The sequence below is a fragment of the Rhinolophus sinicus genome, linkage group LG10, assembly GCF_036562045.2.
Source record: "Rhinolophus sinicus isolate RSC01 linkage group LG10, ASM3656204v1, whole genome shotgun sequence".
Taxonomy (NCBI): domain Eukaryota; kingdom Metazoa; phylum Chordata; class Mammalia; order Chiroptera; family Rhinolophidae; genus Rhinolophus; species Rhinolophus sinicus.
In genome coordinates, this window is record NC_133759.1 from 55,884,142 (window position 1) to 55,899,361 (window position 15,220).

Consider the following 15,220-nt stretch of genomic DNA (forward strand, 5'->3'; position numbering starts at 1 on the left):
GAGTTAACCCAGGAAACTGGAGGGGCAGGTGAAGATCAGATTGCACACAGCCGTGTATGCGCCTCAATAACCTTGAGCTTCATACTGTGAGCAAGGGGAGCCACTGGATGCTTTTAACTGGACGAGGGACAAGATCACACTTCCTTTTAGAATGGCCCTGCTGACTTATGAGAGAGAATGGATTACAAAGAGCCTGGGTGTTTCTAGCAGTGCCTGATCAGTGTGTACTCAACTATTGTGGACTGATTGTTAATACAGCGCATGCTTTTACATCAGGCTAACGTTTCCCTCAACATCTCTATGCCTCACCATCCATCTGGTACTTTCTTCTACGGCCTCTTCCCTACCAGTTCTCAAATAGCTCTGCAATTTTCCTCTTTTCAGAAAAGGGGAAAGAAACGTGCATTTCATGAGAGACTACGTGAATTGCGAATACATATGTTAAAAGACAACCAACTCCATTTTTGTAATCAATGAACCACAATTATAAACCACTACACCATTTACCAGAATGATACAAATTAGAAAGAGTGGCAATACCTAGTGTTATTAGGGACTTTGATACTCTGCGGGTGAGAATATAATTTCACCCACCTTCTATGGAAAACTGGCAGTGTCTTCTAAAAATGAATATACCTTTCTTTACCCTATCACCCAGCAATTGCACCAATTGCTGAGGATTTGATTTGTGCATTCTATATGTATATTGTCTTTTAATTAAAAAAAAAATAACAAAAAGGGAAAGAAAACTTAAGATTCGTCCCAAAGGAAATAAAAAACAAAGATCAAGATACCAAAACTGACTCCTTCCCAGCTTTGAGAGCGTGTCAAGGATAACCGAGACTTAACCTTGGTCAGTTCTTTTTCCCTGATCTCTTCTGACGTCACTTCCTTCTCCACAGCCCTCCTTCCAGGGTCGCCAACGGGGGATGCTACTCAATAGGGCCACCAGTGCTAGCCTGCAGTGAAGCCAGCTTGTGAAGGGATTTTGTTTTAAACCTTGTCTTTGGAGAGTCTTTTCTGACTTGCTTCTCTTTATGCCTTTTGGATCACGTCTTTTGGTTAGTTGTTTAACTCACTCAAGTAGCTCTCCTCCAGTGTTCCTGAGAATTTTCCCCTTTCCCGGCTCCTGTACTCCGGGCATGTGCTCCCTCTTTACTTTGCACATTTTTAATTGTAATTATTGCAGGAAATATGCTTTAGCTTTGCACCTCAAAACATAATTAATACAAATGTATTTTTTTAAAACCCTGGCTTTGCCACACAGACTTAACTTTGTGCCATCGGGTGAATGCTATAGCTGTACCACTTGTATTACCAGTGCGATGCTAGGATTTCGGGATTCATTTTCTACATGGACTTGTGTAGCAGTTGGGCAAGTTACCTTAACCTTTCTGACTTCCATTTTCTCATCTATAATGAGGATAATAACAGTTCTCTCCTCTTAAGGTTGTTGTGAAATTTAAATGAGGTGATACATGTAGGATGTCTGGCATAGAATAGCTGCTCAATAAACGGGAGTTATTCTTATAATCCCACCAAAGGCAGGAAGGACTGCTGATTTGCACCTGCAGACCTCAAGGATTAAACACGAATGGGATATGCTCTTTAGAGGAGCTGATTTGTAGAGACCAACTGGTGAGCATTCTACTTGGTCCTATTGGAAAAGTAGTCATTTCTCTAAAACCTCAGTCAGCCCCAAGGAAAGATCAGCCTGATTTAGTGACAGACACAGTAAAACAGATAAGGCCACAAAATGTTTGACTTCTTTCAAGCCTAGGTGATTCTAGTTCTGCCAAGGACTGAGGAAGGAGAAGAGTGCTCCATAGCTTAGAGAATCTTGTAAAATGCTTTAACAAATATATAAGAATCATATATAATTGGCACACGCTTTGTTTGAATGCAAACACTGCTGTCAGAGTGGTGCTTCAAAACAGTTTGTTGGCCTTCTTTTCGTACAGGAGAAACATTTCTCTCGTTTACACTACTCTCTTTCTTAGCAAACCCTTATTTATCCTATAATACAGTGTAATCTGCCCAACATGTCCAAATGCCCACAGATTCTGAAGTAGTGGAGTCTGAATTCACGAAATTCGGGGCTATCTCTTGTCAAGGCAAGCATCAGGAAACCACTCCAACAGTTCCAAGAACACCCTAAGAAAACGACTTCTTTTCTCCTCTTTCCCATCTCTTCCTGGTTTGTGCATTTTAGTTCTGGCTTTCAAAGGAGACAGAGGAAAAAAGACTCAAAAGCATATACTTAGGACATTTGAATAGTTATTTATTGGGAAGCCACAGTTTTCCACACTTTCATAACTGTAGGCTTTATATAAGGCAGAAAGCAAGATGGATCCACTACTTTACACAGAAAGAAGTAGCTCTGCAGAGGACCCAAGGGTCGTGCAGTGACAGATCAAAATGCAATGTAAGTGACAGATATAAAAAACAGTGTGGAACAAAATAATTTAAATTGGGGTTACAGTCTACTGAAGGAAATATCCATATCTTATTATATAAACACATTTAGAGTCTAGGGTTGTAATTTAAATATTCAGGTTTTTTACATACACGGTTATTGAAACACAAAAGCAAAATGTAACATGTAATAGGATAGACTTGGACAGAAGACAGTTGCTCTGAACTGGGCTTGATGTTCAGTCATGATAGGATCACCCTCGCCATGGAAATGTAAGAGGACCAACCCACTGGTCTGTAGCCATCGTTTTGGCTCACTCTATGGGATTAAATGAAAGGATGGGCTAACAAGGACACCAGGGGTTCATTTTTACTTTCAGGGGAACAGAAAGAACCCAAAGTTACTTGCTGGGCCTTGTCTTTTGTTTTTTAAAAGACAAAGCAGATCCATGTGTCTTCATTAATTTATTGTACTCGTTTAAATAACTGGCATCCACATACCCACATACGTGAAACAAAGGAGTGAAAGTACCTGGTGTACTTGCCCTCACATCCACTTACTGTCAATCCATACGCAGTACATTAATGAAGCATCATTTAGCTTTGCTGATAACAGGGACACACCTAGCAGGTGGACTATGTATTCTCCATGAACAGTAGTCAAAGAATGGTGCTCCATATTGCTTGTAAACATATAGACATGGATCAGGAAATGGTGGATTTGAAGGTCATTTACTAATCTGGATACCACATAGCTAAAATGGCAATTGTATTGGTAAACATCTCATGAGCGTGGTCGTTGACAGAAAATTCCCTAATGGGGTTAACTAACAGACTAAGGACATGCATTGATTACAGGACTCGTCCTAAAGAACACGAGGCCCGAGCGTTCTAATCGTCTTCTTCGTCTTCCTCGTCACTGTCCTTCATGCTGATCCCTTGCAGGCCCCCACCTTCGCTCACTGACGCTGTGGCTTCCTCCACAGTAAGACGGTTCCGGATGGTTTCATACGTCTTGCTGTTCAAGGTCGAGTCCAGGACCCCTTGCAATCGGAAATCCCTATAGGTTTTCTAAAGAGGGAAAAGATTCAGCGGTCAGGGAGCTTTCATCTCCATGCAGGGAAAAGAAAGGACAAAAAGCCAGGTGGGTGTGAGAACACCGGCCTTCAGCTAAGTGTCATACTTTAAGCATGGTCAAATGAAAAGCCACCATGCTCAGATTTCACTTGTACTGAAAACTGAGATTTGTTGAATGACAGAAGATAAGAAATTGTGACAGGATAAACTGTATTAGATGAGACAAAGCAAAGAACATAAGCTTGTGTTTATTCAGTTCCGTCAAGGGAAATGTTCCATAATTGTTTTGGTTCCTTTTTTTTGGGTCTGGTTCTTTCTCTTAGGTTATTATAATATAATATGATAGACAGTGGAAGGGGCTATAACAGATAAATAATGGATCAAGTGATTATGGTATTTTGAGATTTCTGTTGCAGTCTGGTCTTTAGTATTTTTGAGGCGTGTAACTGCATATTCCTCTGTCTCATTCACAAGACAGACATATGTATGTTGGTATATGAAACCTATTAGGCGCAGCAACAATTACGGGGAAGAGGGAGCGCTAATGCCTCATCAATATGTTGCAGGCATGTGACTCATTTCTCATCTCTTTGGGCGAGAAGCGTATCTATTCTGTTCACAACTTCATGGTCTCAGGGAAGAAATTTGGCTCTTTTTCAAGAACAATGGTTTGGTATTACTGTACTACAGATTCTTTCTTTGTTCCTTCAGGCGACTTCTCTCGGATTTCCTTAGGTATCCCACGGACTGTTTTTCTAGAAATCCCTTAGCGTTAATTGAACATGACCAGAAGCATCTGGCTGTTGTCTTCTTCGTAAAACATTTTATTGGAAAAGGTCTCTCTTTGACTACAACTCTTCTCATCACACTGCATATCATTTCAGCTACTGATTCTGCTGTTTGTTTCTCCTATTGATATGGGAAACTTGCTAAGGGGGCAAGAGAAGGAATGTTAAGTACTTCAATGCCACTGCTTCACGATTTCTATTTTTTGTAATCCATCTAATGCAGTGTCACCACTCACAATGTCAACCCCTCGTGAAGGTTATATGTTATCATGACTGCAGAGTTAGCTAGTGAATACAGTTCAGCTCAGTGAAGTCCAATAATATAAGATTATTGATAGGATGACTACATGTCCCCTTTGTCCGTTTACACGTGTGCCAGCATGAATTTTCATAGCATCTTCTTTCCCTCTTAAAAGTAATCTGGTTTTGACACTAAATGAAAATGTCATCCGAATTATGGATTGAGATGCAAGGCTCTCCTAGGAGGCTCTCCTAGGGAGCTAGGCAAGTACCTGAAGGGGGAAGGTAGGAGGCTGAGTAAATGTTAGGTAAGGTGTATAGCAGATATCCAGATAATTAACTTGCTTTATTTTGTACTTTTCAATCAGTTCTGCTCTGCCACTCAGCATAACATAATTGTTGCAAGAATAGGATGGGGAAAAAGAAAGGTAGAAAGCAATTGAGTATTCTCCCCTTTATGTCAGAGTAGTGTGCTCCCCAACTAGACTCTAAATGCCTACAGGGACTATTACTAGTTATTTTTTAATTCTCCATCTTGTAATATACAAGTAAGGGCTCAAGTAATATTTGCCCCATGTTGGATGGATGAATAAATGTTTGCTGAATAGTAAATGAATGGATGAATAAACGCAGTGGATGTAAAAGCAGGAAAGAGAGCCAATTATCTTTGGAAGTTTGCCTTGGAGAAGGAGACTCTAGGTAATGTACTTTGTAAAGAGGTAGTGAATTCTGCTTCGTCTCTCTGTGCTGTGGCACTAGTTAAGCTGGGTAACTAGTTTACCCATTTTGGGTAAAAGTGAAAGTGTTCCTTTGGCAGTGATGTTTGTGTCCCTTTCCCTGTGGTTCCTGTCTGTGTTTTTTAGTTTTTGTTTTTGTTTTTGTTTTTCCTGGCAGAATAAGCCTCCTCTCTGACATATTTTTTCCTTAATAAAATATTGTGTATTCCAACGCTACTAACACAGATCTGGAAATATCAGTAATGGGGAGATATTTTAAAATTTTAAAATTAATGTCTTCTTTTCTTGTCTATTCAGTAGGGGTCAATCAGAAATTCTCCCAAACAATATTTACACCCAGAAAATGGAATTCAGGTGGTCAAACAATAATGGCTAGTGAGCTTGCCTTAAGGAACTGAAATTAAAAAATACATATACATGAAAATTAGGCTGGGTCCATCGTCTGAGTGCATACATTTCTTTTTTAAGAGAAATACACAGAGTACAATACACTGCTGTCTGTAACCTTCCCTGGGCGGACTCTTTGTGAGATCAAATGCACATGATAATAATTCTCCTTAATTACACTCAACGGAACAGTAATTGGTTTCAAGTCAGCACTGGGGTAGAGGAGCACCTTCAATGAAATAGTGCTAATCCGAAAGAGACTAAGAAATGGCGGCCGGGGGGTGGGGGGTGGGGATGTGGCAGATAGCAGGGGTGGTGCAGATTTTTGGCAAACAATTACGAAATAAAAATTCAGCTACATTTTATTGTTAAAGTATTTTTAAAGAGACTTTGCGCTTTGAACGAGGTTTTTGCATACGAATGTTTTAAAACCCTCTATGGTGAAACATCAAATGGAAACTGAAATGATCAAAAACGTATTTACCCCCTTCTGTGATCTTATTATTTCATGTAAACCACTGAGATTTCACGCTGAAATAATTATCATTAGTCCAAGGCACACACACAAGAACAGGGAAAAAAGCTACTTTCAGGGTATGTTATCTCACCTTTGTGAGCCTTTACATTGGATTGTATACACGCATTGTAAGAGAAACTACTTCAATTAACGATGAGAACAATATTGATTTGCATCCTGGTAATGGTCACAGGACATATTTAGAAATAGCTGGAGGTAAATATTTCTATTAAATCAATAATGGCAAAATTTTATTTAATTAAACCATAAATGAAATTGGTAATTGATGTGATTAGCACAGTGGTACCCAAATCCAGCTTTTGAAAGTCTAATGCAAAGGGCATCATGGCCCCTGCAGTATTTTACACAGCAAATACACAAAACGTTTTTCCAGTCTAGATAACATATCAAATTCCTTTTTATTAAATTTTCCTTTGCTGTCTGAGTAACTAACTGTGCATCCCAAAGTGATTTCATACGTTTTTCTTGCATGAAATACTATCTTAGAAATCATCTTGTTTTATATGTAAACTAATAGTCTTTGTGGTAAGGAAGTTCTGCGGCTTGCCAATGAAATGGATTTCAGTAAGCTATTTGCAAAGAAGAATATTTTTTCTTTTACCTTTACCATCCTAATTAGTGTTTTCAACTGATAAATGTGAAGCTGTAAGTCCATTCGGTCTGTCAGCCAGGTGCAGATCACGTTCATGGAGCTGTTGTACCATTGCTGAAAAAAGAGACAAAAGTTCTCCAGCCAACACATCATGGAGCATTTATAGAGCAGAGAGGGAACAGGCCCCATTTGAGCACCCTCGTCTGTTCCAAGAGGAAACAAAATGGTTAAAGAGCATTTGGGAGCGTAGGGAGCATGAACATTATTATTATTTATTTATTTTTCCTCCCAAGGAGGGCGCAGTTCACAGTGGCCCACGCGGGAATCGAGCCACACTCTAACCAACTGAGCCACCTGAGATCATGAACATTATTAATTGACACAAAATCACAAGGTACCAGATCAGCCTAAAAAAGATAGGTTTAGACATTGAATCTAAAACAAAACTCCTCTACTGTAGACATCTCATGTACGATCAATTCATATAGATCACCATTTGCTCTTCGAATTCTCCGTTTTATTGGTTAATTTTACTCAGTTGAGAGTCAAGTCACTGTTTGTTTCCTAATGCCATTGTCTTGGGTGCCAAGAAGATGGGGCTTCCTCCATTGAACTAATTGATGTCCCTTGCTACTTACCGTTTGAAAAATGCAGACCTCTCGTGCTAAGGACAATTCCAAATATCAGGCTGAGAGACTTAAAATTTTAGGGCAAATTTTACTTTCATTTACCTTATTGGGGTGTTCAGCTAAAGACCATGAAGGAGGGTTTCTCTTTAATGGCCAAATTATACTCTGGGCAGCTTATGTGCCCTTACGTTGGTTGTGCAATCTGTTTTAATCTTAACACCAAAAAAATGATGGAAGATGAGAGAAAAAAACATCTACAAATGAGCTCATTTCAAGCTGTTGAAATCATACTTCCCCTTAAGGGGGTTAAATTTTGCTTCTTGTCTGTGAAAAATGCTTGAAGCTGTGTCACTTTAGACTGCCACCCCTGTGGTGCCGGAAGTCTCGGATGCGGTATAATTTTGCAGTACTGCTCATATATTCATAAATCTCACTCGGAGACATATGAACAGTGTTAGGAAGTGTCACTATGAAAAAAAATCTAATCTTTTAAACTTCACCAGGTTTCATTACGCATTGCCGCTTATACCAAACAATTTACAAATAAAATGAAAAGGTGTGGATGGACCTATATATTTATTTATAGGGCATCTATATGAACTGTGCACAGAAAAGATGAAAAAAAAAAGAGTGGTTAGAGAATTAAGGTGATGCATACTTTCATGCTAACCAACACACATGCACACACATTGCACACCAGTGGGGATTTGAAAAGCATAAATAAAAACATGTTTCCGATGGTAACTCCACCCTTTCTCACCTAAAGATCATCCAAAATCAGTTTATGCCTAACACTCACAGTTTTTCTGAAGCCTTGTTTCTGACTTAATTTCTTTTAAAAAAAATTAATTTGGGTTTTTACTTGCAAGGTAGAACTGCCAAGTTTCACCTTGCAAGAAACCACACAGTCTCAGCCATGGCGTTCAGAAGCCCTCTTTGAAATCTTTCATTTGTAGGCTCCTTCCTCCTCAGAGCCAATTGTGGCTCTCCTTGGAGCCCAGCCGCAAACAGAGACCACACTACCCCAATCTAGGCAGCACTGCAGCCTCACAGCCAACTTCTGCTCTTTTAAAGATCATGGAGGCGAAACCGTCAGTTTTAGGAACCTTCTGTCCCTCCCCAGGGAGCAGGCGGTGGGGTGGGGAATTTTTCTTGAGATTTGCAGTTCACTCCATGGAGGGAGGGGGTTTGCCCAGGTCAAGTTGCTTCAGGCATGGACAGGTTTTCCCTTCTAGGAGTGAGAACATTTTACTGAAACTTTTTTGGGGGGGAGTGGGGAGTAGTGGTTGTTAGGGGGTGTTTTTGGCACCTCCTGCCTTGGGATTCTGGAGCCTTTATTGTCACTATATCTGGGTTGATTAAGAAGGGGCCTGGGACAGGGCTACCACTGGATCACTGGTGTTTCCTCAGCCCTACCTCACTCTCTGCAACTGGGGGCGCTCTTGTGTTCCCCCCAGGCCTCAAATTCCGTATTTACTGGCTGTATCTGACATGCAATCAAATAATCTTTTTGGAGAGTTATGAGCAAGCTCCCCACCCCCCCGCCTGGGGTTGGAAGATGACCTTCAAGGAACCTGATGACCTCCTGGCCAAACCTACAAGCCCAGGGCCTCATGATAGGTGCATCTCAGGGACACAGAAGAGGAATGTGGCACTCTGGCTTCTAGGCAGAGGTGGCATTTTGCTTTGGCTGTGATGACAGGCGAACCAGCGCTGGCTTCTATCACTGCCAGCAAGCCTTGTGCAACATGCCTTTTTCTCTTTGCTGAGAGACGTGCCACCTTTCAGGAAAAAAACAACGACCCCCCAGCCCGGTTTTATATAAGTAGCTCCCATTCTTGTAAATGGCTTTTGGGAAGTAAAAAATAAAAACAGAAAGGTAGAATACTATCAGTACTCTTTCTCTGCTGCTGAAAGGGTAGAGAGGTAGGAAATGCACATAGCAATGGATCCGCGTATCACATTCACAGATTCCCACCCCAGAAGAACACGAAAGCTCTGGAACATCCATGCTTTTCCTCCTGGATCTCACATCTAGCAAAAGAAGTGTAAAAACTGTATGATGCCCCATTGGCTACACATTTAAAGAGGCAAAAGGGAGAAGTCACTCCTTTCCAAACCTTATGCTCAGTAGATGAAATTGGCGGCACTTTTGGATGCAGCACAGTGCTAACTTGGTTTTCCAGGAAGGCGCTTAAAGGCATTTGGATGTTGGAGAAAGCAGGAGTCACTCACTGCCTCCTAGAACTTTAAAATGTTAGAGGTGAAAGGGATCTTTCATATTATCCTTTGTAGAGGAGGAAACAAAGGCCCAGAGAGGTGAAGTGACTTGCCCAAGGTCACACAGCCAGTGAGTCCAGAGCAGCAGTTTTCCAGGATTAGGCACAGGGCTGAACTAGTTTACCATCTAATCACTCCTCCTTAAGTGGCTATGATGGTAGTGCGCTGGCCACGAGAGCCGATCCTGCGAATCTCTTCCAGACTCCACATTCAGAGACAGTGGTACACTGATAAGCAGAAATAGGCCAGGGTGGGAGTTTTTACACCAGGGAAACTGGCTAACACTGCAAGCCAGGGCATTCTTCCTTCCAGAAAGCCAGTTGTTAAACATTTAGCAGCAGACTCCTGGGTGTCTGGGTTGTTTTTGGGTTTCCTCATGCAGCTTACAGTGCTTATTAATCAGGTTTGCTTTATTTGAGATGAATGCTAATAGAGCAGATTTGTTATGATTCTTCAGAAGAGGAAATTAATAAAACATTTTTAGTTTTCCCCATTCTGTTTTCTCTTTGGTTCAGATATGCCTTTTCCCTAGACAGCCTAATACCTGGGCACTAACATTTTGGTAAAATGTTCTCTAAACCCTTAGGAATAAAAATTGTGAGCCGATGACATATACTAAGTAGTTAAGTGTAACCATGACTCCTTTACTGCCTCCCCGTAATTCAGGCATATCAATTAGAAACTTCCTAAGTAAGGTTACTTTAATCCCAAAAAAGCACTGGAGAAATAAAATCCCCAGTATCCTAGGCACATTTAAAGTGTCCTCTGGGGATAATTCTGGCATTTTGGAGTTGGGACCAAAAGGACTCCCATCATAGCTACGGCCTGCAGGATACTAAGGCCCTTCAGAAAGCTGGGAACCTCTCCATCACGGAAGCCAGTTCTGAAGGCCTCAGAAGAGCTGGAAGGCTTATCTGAAACTGCCACTTATTTCTTCTTTCTTCCTTTGTCCAATTAGTCATTAAGAGCATAAGCCTTACCTGTCTTTTGTCTGTGTTTGTGCTTTGGGGCAAATTACTTTTATTCTTAGAGACTCAGTTTCCTGATCAGAAAATGGGAATTAATTAGCCTTTCAGAGGCTTTATGATGACAAAATGAAGTGATGCTAATAAAGCTCTCATCACAGTACTTGGCACATGATAAGGCCTCAATAAATGCTGCCACCACCACCATCATCCTTATTATCATCACCGTCATCTCTCCCCTCTGTTCTCTCTCTCCCTCCCTTCCACGCCCCCACAAGAAATACCACAAAACAAGGGAGAAAGCAGAGCAAGAGACCAGGGAAAGCCATGTGGTGGAGGAAATGATTCCTATTCGAGTATCTCTGGAATTGTACGCAGACGTCGCCAAGGGCGTACAAGTAGCTCTGAGCAGTGCAGTTCTGTTGTCAACTTGTTTTGTGGTAGATCAGCACCCAAACCTGCACCATTGTCCTGGGTGCAGAAAGCATGTTTTAAACTACATTACACATTGGATGAAAAGGATTCAGATACATAATGAGTGCTTTCTCAAACCCTGTGTGGTTAAGTTACACCATCAGCTTGGGTTGGCTCCTTATTAGCTGGGTAGGCTCAAGCAAGCTACTTAACTCTCCAACTCTCTGTTTCCTCTTGAGCTTAATACCAGTACCTACTTTGTAGGAGTCCTCTGAGCATTAAAAGAGATAATTACGTCAAGTGTCTAGCAGAGTGACTGTCATGTAGTAAGCATTCAATAAAATTTAGCCACTATTGTAATTATTACCCTCAGAAATGTAACAGATATAAATACTTTCAATATACAACACAAATGAATTTTCTTGATTTATTTCTAGTAGAAGCTTAGGTAATTAATAGGCAGATACACTCAGGTCACACATTCTGCCCTGCAAACACACACACTTCAAGCAAAAAATCCTTACATACAACATGTCTCTTCTGTAATATTAGGGTTCATTACAGCCAGAGATAGAGTGAAGCAAGTGAGGCAGGATCTTGCAAGTGCAGAATGGGATACAGCCTTGACTATTTATTATTAATATTTAATTATTAATGATATTAACAATGAACATTTTGACATTTGGTTCATCATGGATTTTTCGCATTGATTCTGATTTTTTAAGCGTTGTATGAAAATATCAATTATCTTGCTTACTGTATTTCTTGGAACTGAGAAGTTCCCCAGTTTTTCCATCTGAGAAGTGACTCACACACCTCTCTCTAGTCTCCACCTGTAGGTTCACAGTTCCCCTGGAAACTTTATCTCTTGGCAAGGCTGTGGAGTTGTAAATCCTTTGAATCTCATTGGCCAATGGAGTTCACAGAAAATGGACTTTCACTTAAATTTGGATAATCCCTAATCAGCAAGAGAGAGCATTGCTACAGTGATTATGGCCACCTCCCTCTAGATGAGTCTAAATTCCTGACCCCTCGTCTTGACGTTAATTTGATACCCTAAAGAGACCTTACTGTTAGTGATTCATTTGTTTTCAGAGCAAGCCATATATTACACATGAGTGGCAATGGAAACAAGGCCCAGAGCTGGAAAGGAGCTAGAACTATTCACTGTGCCTCTGTACTCACTAGTCACCAGGGTAACTTATCCCCTTAACTTACGCAACCCCTCTTAGACCAGTCCATTCTATAAGACTTCAGAGTCTACTGTTGTAAGCAAAGTACTATTTCATACAGGGTCTCTAAATAACACACACACACACACACACACACACACACACACACACACTTAATAAAAAAAGCTACCGACTCACTGAGTACTGAGTCCTTACAATGAGCAGACACCATGCACTGCATTCTACGAGCATTACGTAATTTAATTATCAAGCTGACCTCGTATGACGGTGACACTATTAACAGCCCTGTGGGGAAAAAAGGGACATAGATAAGTTAAATAACAAGTAGCCTGTTATTCAATTCAATAATTTTAAAAAAGTAATGGATTGTTTATATAGAAACAGCTCTAATTCCAGGCGTTTCCTCAACAAAGTCATTCAGCTCTGAGCTTCTCAAAGGAGAAGTGTGTGGGTAGGACAATGCTATTGAACCTGTCTCAGAACCTGAGCTTGCACTTCGCTTGGGGTTGAAAAGATTCTACTTTTTATGGGCTTAGAAAGTTGCTAAGCTAAGTGTGGGTAGTCAGGGATATTCCCATGGAAAACCACTCAATAGCCTCAAGGAATTGATGGGTGAGAGTCAACCATGACGGACTCTTCAGGGAAATACTTGGAAAAGTTAGATGGGGATGAGGGATGCTATTTCTCAGTTAGAATGAACATACTTTTTCTTCTCCCCTGTAGCCCTGCCTGACTTCTTTTTATTTTCTTTTAGGTTGGTAACTCAGCAATTGCTACTGGGAGAAAGTGAGAAAGTTCTCACTGGATAGTTTGAGTTTTCAAGAAGAAATACAACTAGAAATGTTGCCTTTATCACGATGGATTGAATTTTCCTAACAGAGGTTTGGAGATACAAAAGTTCTAACATTGACGAACATTTCAGTTCTGAAAATTATGCATCATAAGCTTTAAAATTTTCAGTGAGTAGGGACAGTAAAATCGTAGAGCCTTGGGGAAATTCGTTTTCATGTGAAATTAAAGAAGTACTATAAGAGAAGCAATTTCAGACAATCTAATGAAAATAGTCTAGTGCAAAACTCAGCTCTTTGTGTGTTGCTTTATTCTCTAAAGAAAAATTTTATTGAAAAATAGCATGCATGCCGTAGTGTATCACTTTTAGCAAAACACACGCACATAAATACATACTCCTATCAAGACATGTTTCCCCATGCCTATAACTGAGGGTAATATTTAGCCCAATATTGTAAATTTGAGCTCTTTTAGACATTATGGTATTTGGCCTAAGGACCAATAACCACACACACCATGCACAAACACACAACTTTACGCACCTTTTCTGACTTAAAACTTGTGACTCAGTCCAATATATTCTAGCATGAATGATAGTTGAAATTTACAAGGATATGCGTTCTATCATTAGTTCAATTCTAAATATGTATTTCCTTTGAAACTGGCATGCTCAATCCATACATGCCAGGCAGGCAAAGCACTAAATGCCTGGGTAGTTCATGGCTAAACTCTAAACAGTTGAGTCTTTATTATCATCTAGAGTCTCACTTCACAGATGAGGAAACTGAAACTCAGGGAAGTAAAGTGGTCTAGCAGCTAGCAAGAGATAAAGTCTGGACTCAAGGGACTGAGAGGCAGTGCAGCCTAGTGGCAAAGAGAATGGACTTGAACCAGGCCTCTCCATGTTTGAATCTTCATAAATCTGTGAACCTCTCTGTGCCTCAGTTTTCTCATCTTTTAAATGGGGCTAATAATAAAAGCTACTTAGGGTTATTGTGGGGTAAATGAGTTAATATTTGTGGAGTGTTTACGACAGCACCAGGCACATACTAAGTAATAACCACATAATTATCTGAACCACGCTATCCCACCCTACTTCACAAATAAGAAAACACATTTCCTTAAGTATGAGCTATTCAAGGTTGTGCAAATCTTTACAAACTGCCTCCATTCTTCTAAAAATGTCAGAGCAAACAGGCAATTTGTAGCCTCATGGTAACCAACCTATATTTCTGGACTGAAGAAACATACTGAACGCTAGATAATTTTTATCTTTTCTTTGGAAAGTACCCTTTTTCCAACTCAACACAGCCACACATCAGAGAAATTGCCTCAGCACCTTGCCTAGACTGTTTAATGAAGAAAGGCCATTTTGTTTGTTGGCAAGCAGTCAAAGAGGAAGATAATACTTTGACCACACCCATGTGACTAAGTTCTTCGCTTTGTTTTTTATTACAAAAGTGGGTTATAATTAGGAAAAAAAACCCCACAACCTATTTAAATTGCTATATTGAAATACTGTAATAAAATCTTTTACATTTGAAGCTTTCAATGCACATTTCTTCCTTACAATTTGGGTAATTTAAGAGCATGTGAAAAGCATTATTCAGGGTTTCTTTACACTTCTACCAAAGTACCCATAGTTTCGTTAACCTAAGCCCCAATTCCACAGCCCATGTCTCTCAGGTGTAAGGACTACCAAGGATCTGGTTTGTCTGGGTGTTCTAATCCAGAGGCAGACAGGGTTTGACTAAGAAACCTTGGCATTTCCAAGCCACCTATGTCCAGAGGCCAAAGCACTGAAGGACTGCAGGCAAGTTTCAGGATTTACCAAAGCCCCACAAGAGCTAAATAAACACTTTCTAAAAGGGCATATCATCTGGATGCTTTTAAAAATGGGTACATAGTTGAAAGGGGAAATCTGCCTTACTTGAGTGTTACTGTAATTCAAGATTTACAACTGCTCCTAGAAATGGGTATTTCCCAGTCACAGCTTCGGGACGCTCAGCTCAAAGCACAAAGACATGAAAAATAACCAGACACCAAAATCAGAGGATGCAGACCGATAATCAGAATGACTTTCTAGGCTGTCCCAAAGGTCCTTTATGGTTGAGAGTGGTTTTTTTTCTCCCAACATCTGTAATTCTTCGGATGCCTAAGACTCCATTCCATGGAA

The 15,220-nt window shown here is 40.4% G+C and overlaps 1 protein-coding gene across 20 annotated transcripts in view; it reads right to left on the reverse strand.

Moving 5' to 3' along the window:
- Positions 1 to 2,264: 2,264 nt before the first annotated feature.
- Positions 2,265 to 15,220, reverse strand: part of CADPS (calcium dependent secretion activator) — a 463,055-nt gene continuing 450,099 nt past the window's right edge. For all 20 annotated transcript variants that reach the window (XM_074313221.1, XM_074313220.1, XM_074313225.1 and 17 more), the window contains 2 exons: positions 6,784 to 6,888; positions 2,265 to 3,486 (listed from right to left, as the gene is read on the reverse strand). In XM_074313221.1, coding sequence (XP_074169322.1) covers positions 3,307 to 3,486; positions 6,784 to 6,888 — 285 coding nt within the window. In that variant the 3' untranslated portion in view covers positions 2,265 to 3,306. The remainder of the gene's footprint in view (positions 3,487 to 6,783; positions 6,889 to 15,220) is intronic.